Raw genomic sequence first — 9185 nt, 5'->3', positions numbered from 1 at the left:
TCATTTTGTATTAGATTGTAAAGGTAAACTGGTGTGCACCTGTTCCAGATCCTTCTCCTCATTAATGTTGAAGGCGAGTTCCTGCCTTGCTATCTCTTCCTGCAGCCAACAAAGTGAATGCACATAGAGTCAAACATGCATGTACACAATGTGATGTTATTATTAACACTGACATGATCCCTATATAATAAAGACAGTGTTAGTAGAGAACTTTCTGTTTTGTCTGCAAGATGTTAGAAGCAGTCCATTGGTAAGGCAACTCTAAAGTGAGCTTTAAAATAATCATGTCCTCGAGGATAGAGTATCCACCAAATTTGAAAGTGCAGCTTTATTTCCCATTTGATATTGGCGACACATACATAACATGCCTTAAAGTCGCATGCAAATTAGACATTTAAAACAATAGTCAGGTGTCCATTTGTGCTTTTAAAGGGATAGTTCAGATTTTTGAAGTGGTGTTGTATGACGTACTCATCCACAGTCAGTGAATTATCTGCTGTAGAATTGGAGTAGCATCCTGCCAGTTTGGTTAAAAGCACATAGGAGTACCGGCACTGAAGCTAAGCAATGCACTGCTGTGGATGGGGCCAGCAGCAAAATGAAAAAATCTATTTTAAAAAAGGCCCACTTAAAAAAATCACTTTAAGTGTATCCTATATTTAGAATATTTTCAGTGCTTTGCTTTGCCATTAGACAGCCTTTTTCTTTGGCACCACATTCTCTCAACCATACAACTTGACATTCCTATGCATGCCACAGCAGCACTTTCTGACCCTAACAGCTGTCTGCTTCTCCAAACTGGGGGTCGGTGCCAACCCAAATCTACTGCAGATAATTCTCGGACTATGGATAACTACCTCATACAACCCCACTTCAAAAAATCTGAACTATCCCTTTAAATGTTTTTTACTTGTTGCAATCCTTCCTCCTGTTCATACTGACCATACAGAGATACTTTCCTAACATTTTTTATTTACTGAAGCTGAAGTTTAAAGTGTATTTATTAAAGCTGTCAAACATACTTGAGGCTAAGCTGTATGGAGCTTCAGCAGTCTGAGTTTATTAAATTAAGTGAGGATCCTCCAAAGTAACAGCCTTCTTAGTACACAATCCCCTCTTTATGTTTACCCACAGTGTGTCTGCTCTGAGTTGCTGTGGAAGGATAGTAACTCAAAAGGGAATATTTAAAAATACAAAAGAAAAGACTGTAATTAGGATAGATATTGAATTGATTTGACTAACTCAGATTGCTGAAGGCTCATCAACTGCCTCAACTAAAGTCTGTTTTTACACAGAAAGAATACTTTGTATTTAATCCCCTATTATTTGCATTGCAAATGCATTTAAAGGGACCTTGTAATGTCCATATGGACAGGAGGAATGATTACAGAAAGTTAAACCGATAGGAACCTGTCTATTGTTTTAAAACAGACTTGTAAAAGTGTGAATCTATCTTTTTTTAATGTATTCATCTTATTAATTAAAGATGGTCAGTTTACCCTATTAATTGTTACAAACTCCTATTGAAGACACTGTCTATCCTCTCAGATGCCTGAAAAAGTTGCCCATGCTCATTAGGCAGTGAATAAGCAGAATAAAAAAAGACAAAAAGACAAAAGTCAGACACACAGCATGAAATACACATAATGACCTTTTTGTGTTGGTTGTTTACTGTGTCACAAAAAACTGTATAATATTTCTGTTCACCCTTCTTGAACCAAACAGGGTGACAAAAGCTGTGGTAAAAAAAGGAATTTATTACTCAGAAAGTAAATCTTGCCTTTCTACTCCTCTTAATCTCTCCCTATATCCCTGACCTTAAAACCTTTAAACAGCAGGTTTGTATGTGATGTTAAGAAAAGGATCTGTATGATAACATTATTTTAAACAGTGGGGCCTACCTTTGCGGCCACTCCCCTCTCTCCAGAGGTCTGCTGAGCAAACAGAACAGCATCGTGGACAGAGAGGAAGAGATTGCTGCGGGCAATATTGCCGTCATCAAAAGCTCCTCCAGTTTCCAGTTCCTCATACACCTGGGCTGCAGGCGGCAAGACAACAAATATCACACAAGAGCATGTACACAGTTATTTTACCAGATGCTCATGTTGTATTTAAGGAGAAATACAGTGATAATACTGTTTGCCAAGAAAAAAACACTTATTTCAGCCTTAAAGAAAATCAATCATAATAAAGAACAGTGGATTACCATTATGTCTCACTGGAAAATGAAAAATGAACACATAATATGACTCTATATGTATTATCATTCTCCCAGCATCCTCCACAGACCTTATGGACTCAGTGTTGTGTGAATGACTAGGTCTCTGTTGCCATGCCAACTGTTTACGATGCCCAACACGTGTAAAATGCACTAAAGTCAATATTTTACCTTGAACATTAGCCAAGTATAGTTTAATGCCCAGCATTGTGTAGCTTGAGTTCATCTGTGTGAGAAATTAAGGAAAGAAGACTGTTAATGGACATGTTGGGAAAAAACTGTGAATATATACACCCAATTCTCTCATATACACCTAAAGGGTCAATAGGAAACGCTTGGATTAAAATTGAAATCAAATAAACCCTAGTCAAAAAAGGTTTCAGTATAAAATGTCTTAGTTGTTGAAGCTAACCATTATATAGCCAATTCTGACATTTATCCAAACTGAAAATGTCAAGCCAATTGTAAGTAGCATATGGTAAGTATCTTATAGTAGTTATGAAATGGCTCCCCACGTTTTTTTCTTCTCTCAGTTTGAAGTTGTTGTTTTTTTATTACTATTTATTTGGTTTAAATTATTTCAAGATAGCAGCTTGGCTAATGTTAATGCCAGCTAACATTAGCCGATGAAGCTGGTATGTGGGTTTTCCCTCATCTTTCTATTAGCTTACACCTGTCACTCAAAATGATTAAAATGAGGAGAATGAAACAAGAAAACATAGCCTAGCCTAAATTATAGCCTATAAATGTTGTGTAGTGTGTCAGTTTTAGCTTTTTTATCTGGAACAGTATCTCTGTCTTTCTTTCTTAGATAACCAGAGAAATGCTGCTTTTCACTTGCTGACTTACCACTCTGGTGGTCTTGAGAAAACAAGTTCTTGTTTGTTATTAATCATAATCATAATTCAATGTTAACTTTTCTAAAAGAACATATTGATGCTTATAAGGAGCCCTGTAAAATGGTTTTATATATTTATTCATTTAGGTGTCCTATATATGTACAAATAGAATCTAACAAAGTTCAAGATCGAATAAATTGTTTCAACAGCAATCTAAAAGTACTGTAAATAAGCTTATAACCTTTGTCAATACTTTGATGCTCATAAGGTCTATGAAGCAAACCCCTGCCAGGTCCAGGATGAGGGTGTGGAAGGGCACGGGCTGGGACTCCAGTGTGACAGCAGTGGGGCTGGGTGGCTCTTGGTCAGGTGCCTGCTTGCCCAACTCAGTGTCACTACAGTGGAAGTTGACATAGCTGGTGGGAGGTTCAGTTTTGTTGGCACTGCCATCGTTCATATCAAAGTCATTTTGCAGTTCAAGCTGTGATATGGTCTAGATTCAGAGGAAATACATAACGAAAGTTTACAGAAAAGGTCACAAGTTAAATTTACAGGAAATATTGACATTATAATTATGGGTGATCCTTTTATTCACAGGTTAACTATGTTTCTAATGTGAAGAAATTGATGAAGTGAAATTGATGGAATGGCAAGTTGTTGTTGACTGGATATTACTGTAAATTATCAGGTAATTATTGAGTAAAATTGAAGCAGGGTTTTGGTTTGACTAGTAGTTTTATGGTAATTGTTAATAAGTGGTATACAAAGTCCTCACAGGTATGGGGTCAAACAAACTGTCGCCCATAAAGTTGGAATAAAATATTTTTTACCTCTTTCAATTAAATGATTGTGACAATGTGATTCATTCTTGACAGATAAAGTGTATATCTTCTCAAAAATGTATTAATCAATCTCTTCCAAACATATCACAATGAAAATTTAAATAGGAATAAACAGAGGATTGTGTCTGAAAACAAAATTATTCCAACTTTATGGGCAACAGTGTATATTGTACTGGAGGACCTGACATAATTATTGGTAATTGCTGAGGATTAACCATTTGAATACCTTGTTGGACAAGTTTTCAACAGGTAATCCCCTTAGTTGTATGGCTTCATTTTAATATTCAGCATGTCATTGTTGTTGTTGTTGCTCAATAATATGTAGCGACCACAGTCCCTGTAATGTAGCCAAGTAGCCTACTCTTACTGTATTAAACCAACATCTTTGTCATTTCCACATTCCTCACCTTATAATAAACCAAGAGGTGTGGTAGTCACCACAATAGATATTTCCCCAAAACAAATGATTGCTGTGGCAACTGCTAGTAAAATTACCATAGTTAACCCATAGTTACCTTTCCACAGCCTGTAAAATGTAATGTGCATCTTTTTTTTGTAACAGATGTGTAAATTCAACATAAATAAGGACATGGTAAATAAGAAATATGAAATTTCACTGTATTACTTTCCCATGATCTATTGAGTGTAGCTTGCCACTTTTCTTTGAAATAAGTACATTTTATGTATATATTATAAGAAGACAGGGTATAGGTACCAAACATATCATCATAATTACTGTTTTTGTTGGTGATGTTGTTGTTTAACTATGCTATGATTTCTGTAAAACACAATTAAGTCTTTGTTTTAGACTTAAACGCACAGGTTGCAAGTGGCCAAGTGTTATTGCCATTACTCAGTTCTTTAATTATGTTTCACTTGTTTATGATTTTCAGGTTAAAATAGTGGTAGAAAAAATATTAAAATGGGTTTGTTTTTTTTAATTACAGAATCTGTGCTGATTGTTGACATAATAGTTCATAAAGAAACAGAATACAGGAAGGTAGGACATTAACATAAAGCCACAAAACATACAGTATTACCTGCTAACAACTTGTTTTTAAAAGACAATAAATGGTTTAAATGCTAAAAACTACCAATTATTTTAAGTTCCTCTAGTAGCCTATACACGATAAACAGCTTGTCTTACTTTGAACCTGTTTGGGCTATATACCACTTATTATATCAGTCATCAGCCAAACCTTTTTATTCTGTATTCATTTTCAGTAATTTCTTCACATGATTACATAGTTAAGAGCCTGTAAATTAATGTCTACCCTTGATCCCACCTGAGACTTCATGTTAAACAAAGAGCTGGGTTTCCTCCTCCTTGTCTCCTTGTCCTTCTTCTCCTCTTTCGCTTTTTCCTTCTGTTCTTTCTCTAAGAACTTCCGCCTGGCCAGGATTAGTTTGCCAGGGTCCAGCCCGGTCTAGACACAAATGCCACTGTGTAAACACTCGCACGGCACATGAAAACATTCATTCACACCTGGATAATCTTGAGTGGTGATAGAAGAGGTCATTTGTTCACGGTACCTTTTTGATGACCTTCTGGCGAAATATTTCGGCATTCGCAAAGTAAAGTGGTGAGCAGTAGTTCACTATTTTCACACCTGTAATTGATTTAACCTGTGGAGTTATTACAAAATAATGAGATGGAGTTCCCTTTCATTTTAGGTGTAATGAGAAAAATACACAAAAAGGTTTTAGTTTTCATACCTTGCTGTAGACCTTGGGGTTTTTGTAGATATCTGTTTCCATGATCTGAACCATTTCCGAACCATTGCGACTATGTGGGACACATTATTATAATGAGTAATATATTAATTTATACCTTACAACTCTGCTGCATTGTCTTTTTTTTTGTTCCCAATAGAAACGTTCTACATGGATTTTACTTACAATTGTGTCTTGAATATCACAACCAGGATAGAAAAGGCCACTCCTATAGCAACTCCATAAGGCAAGCTAAGAAAGAATGTGGCCAAGAATGACACAACCCACACACACTGGAAGAGAAAGTATAATAAAATAAGGGAATAGAATATGGACAAAAGACATTATAATGTGCTGCAATATTGCTCTCCAAGGCATGGCTTTGACATACACAGTCCAATTTGCTCTTTTTCCATAAGTAATAGGGATCAGATAGCTGCAGCAGAGTGTTCTTCAGGTTGACGGCAATCAAGGCTCCGAGCACTGACTAGAGAAACAAAGACAATATATGTTATTAATCATACCTAGATTTTTCTATTACATATACTTAAATGTTTTGTATAATTTTTCAAGGTGCTAGTTGCATGCATGTTTGTCCACCTACTTTGGGCAGTGGTTTCAGGAAGGCTCCCAGTGCCAGCATGGTAACCATGACAACCAGCATCACACATAGACTGGCAATCTATGAGAGGGCAGCAACAGAGGTGCAGCAGTTATCAGTTTGAGGTTTTCTTTTATTTTCTTCATGACATTACACGCACGACTGGATCTCAGTTACAGTTAAAGTAACTTGGAAACGTAACACAGCACTCACCTGTGACGTTCCCCCAGCACTGTCAACAGCCAGGGTTACAGACAGGGCACAGCAGATCACATGGATCTTAAAAAAGGACCCAAGGAAATTGCTGCAGCCAAGAGCCAACATTTCCTGTGCAAGAATATGCACACAAAGTTTACAAAAGAGAGTAAAATACATATTTTTAACTTTCAAAAGAGACGTCGTTTTCTACCTGGTTAGGATCCACATCATAGCCATGCTTGGCTGCCAGTGTCCTGCCCATGGCCAAGTTAATGACATACCCCACTATTGCCAAGGAGAAAGCTGTGCCCAACATATCGTCCCACTGACTCACTGTTGGTAGGACTGGTACTGGGAATCTGGAAAATAGAGACTAAATTAAATACTAAAAAATGCATTGCATGAGTAATTTAAATGAATAAAGCAGCCACCAATTCTCAGTGCACTGATGTATGCTTTACCCCAAAGGGATTTCTCCTACTATGTCCATATGATAGAGCTTAGGAAGATGCAGAGGGCCTGATATGGCTGTGGCCGCCACCACCTGTTTAGAACAGGAATCATTCATTTGTGTTGACCATGTACATTAGTTGACAGGAGTAATCAACAAAAGTAACAGCTATTAAACAATGAAAAAATAAAAGAATTTGCCCTTTTTATTATTTTTTGCTGACACTTACAATGATGATCTCCATAGGTATAGGGAAGGGCAACTTGTGGCGATAGTGGGCACTCAGCTCCTTCACGATAATCAGAACCACACTGCTGACCAGGGCAAATACTAACGAGGCTATGTTGGTATCAGGAAGGCCACATATAATATCTACAAGAGTCTGTACCAAAGGATCAATGTTACACATTTAATGGGCAAACAATATTATCAAATTCTTTTTATGTTGTTTTTTTAATTACAATATGAAAGGGTTACTTACATATATGACGGCCAGTGGACCACTATAAGGGGGCACTTTAATACCAAAGATGTACTTGAGCACTGAGATGAGGATCTGCAATCCTGCAGCCGTCATGAAGCCTCTGATGAAGGATTCTGACAGATAAATAGCTACAAACCCAAACTGCATGAACCCAAATCCAATCTGCACAGACATAAGTATTGGCAAGAAAGCAAGAAAATGTCATAAAACAGACATTTCTTTCAAATTTTACTTGAAAAGACTAAGATTTTGTGCTACGAGAACCTGAATGATTGCAGTGAGGCAGGCCAGGGTTGCAGAAATGTCCAGGCGAACCCCATTCATCCTGTCTGTGTCCACTACTGTAGCATTAAGAGTGGCATTGAAATGACTGAAGTCCGTCTCTGGGGCCAGCCTAAGACACACGATTCCCACCATAATGCTGAGGACAGCGAAAGTACCTGCACACAGCAAATAGTACATCACATCTATTTTCTTTGCCATATTGCAAACTGGGCAGAGTCAAGCTCAGTGCTGCTGATCTGCACTGTGTAGCTCTGGCAACTTATCACTGTCATCATACAAAATCGCTGTAGATAAATCACTTTGATTTACCTGGAACCATCTGGTGAGCAGTGCCCATGAGAAAATATGGAATGAGAGGGAAGAAAGAGGAATAGAGACCGTTGACAGGGGGGAGGTTTGCCAGGAGGGCGAACGCCATGCCTGGAAAGAAGAGAAACCTTTATTTAACTGTCAAATAAATCATATTAACATTTGGCAAAAATACAGAATACAAATAAACCAGAGCCAACACTGCAGGAGCTAGTATCAGTCAGAGGGTAATATAAAGTAGCATCAGAGAGAGAGGGGAGAGGATTGGCTGACCTTGGGGAACCTGAATGGTGCCGGCGCTGACCCCGCTGATGACATCGCACAGCAGGTTTTCTTTCACTTTGTACTTGGGAAGCCAGCGCAGTACAGGTAGATGTCTAAATAACAAGCCCTTCAATCTCGGTGCAGAGCATCTGACAGAAACAAAAGAGAGTAAGTCTTTGTAGAGCTCAGTTTTTCTTGTTGTTCCTTTCGAGAAAGTCCATAATACATGTTCAAGCTTTGTATTGAGTCATAGCTACAAGGTTCTCCGCTGTTTGATCACAACACAAAGCTTGTCAAAGGTAGACTCTGTGTGATAGGAAGACATGTAGTTCATGTTGACTGTGTGGCGAGATTGTAATTCTTTACCTGAAGAATTTCTTTACTTTCTCTCCAACTGGGAACTGTCGACTCTTTTTGTCAAACTCCTTGTCGAAGTCTGAGAGGTTATATGCCGGCCTGTCAGTCACATAACGTGGGCGGTCCTGATGCATGGCTATAGCATATTGAAACATATTAAGGCCATAAATAATTCTCTCTTGTCCTAAAGCTGCGATTTCAGGAATAAAATGTACATAAAATGACAAAAGATTTGCCTTCACACAGTAGTCAGAGGAAAGGTATCCATCAGTTTAAGTCATGACTGTCATATTTTATATTAAAACACCTGCTAATCAAGTCAAGGCAGAATCAGTATCATCTTACTTCAAAAGAATACTTAAAACAAATCTGCAAACTGGATGTTTCACCTTCATACAAAGCAAGATTTTAAAATTAATTACAAGCCCATGCGATTTTTTTTATGTCATGGAAACAAGGGGATCTTAAAGATTACGCTTATTGTTTTACATTTGTGTGACATACAGCACCAGTCAAACGTTTTGGCTTCTACAAGAGAATAGAAAGATTTATCCAAACTATGGCCCAATACTGCACGTCAAATGCAAGGGTGCAAGGTCCTAATCTAACCTTGGAGGATGAAGG

General features: G+C 37.7%; 1 protein-coding gene across 1 annotated transcript; it reads right to left on the bottom strand.

Annotated features, from left to right (window-relative positions):
* Positions 1-8695, bottom strand: LOC133987704 (solute carrier family 26 member 9-like). The gene is made up of 19 exons (XM_062427149.1): positions 8571-8695; positions 8214-8353; positions 7941-8051; positions 7611-7786; positions 7344-7508; positions 7092-7244; positions 6873-6955; positions 6623-6770; positions 6427-6540; positions 6217-6294; positions 6004-6099; positions 5799-5905; positions 5616-5685; positions 5433-5525; positions 5186-5326; positions 3299-3550; positions 2390-2444; positions 1902-2038; positions 1-99 (listed from the first exon to the last, which is right to left on the bottom strand). The coding sequence occupies exons 1-19, from the start codon at positions 8693-8695 to the stop codon at positions 1-3; spliced, it is 2343 nt and encodes a 780-aa protein (XP_062283133.1).
* Positions 8696-9185: the final 490 nt, after the last annotated feature.

Source organism: Scomber scombrus, chromosome 10 (assembly GCF_963691925.1).
Source record: "Scomber scombrus chromosome 10, fScoSco1.1, whole genome shotgun sequence".
In the NCBI taxonomy this organism is placed as follows: Eukaryota; Metazoa; Chordata; class Actinopteri; order Scombriformes; family Scombridae; genus Scomber; species Scomber scombrus.
Note: the sequence above shows the minus strand (reverse complement) of the source record. Positions and strands in the feature narration are given on the sequence as shown.

Coding starts and splice junctions, on each gene's coding strand:
- LOC133987704 (XM_062427149.1), bottom strand. CDS start 8,695: ATGCATCAGGACCGCCCACGTTATGTGACTGACAGGCCGGCATATAAC. Junction 6,956..7,091: donor TACCTATGGAGATCATCATT/GTAAGTGTCAGC, acceptor TGTTCTAAACAG/GTGGTGGCGGCCACAGCCAT. Junction 5,526..5,615: donor ACCCCAAGGTCTACAGCAAG/GTATGAAAACTA, acceptor ATAACTCCACAG/GTTAAATCAATTACAGGTGT.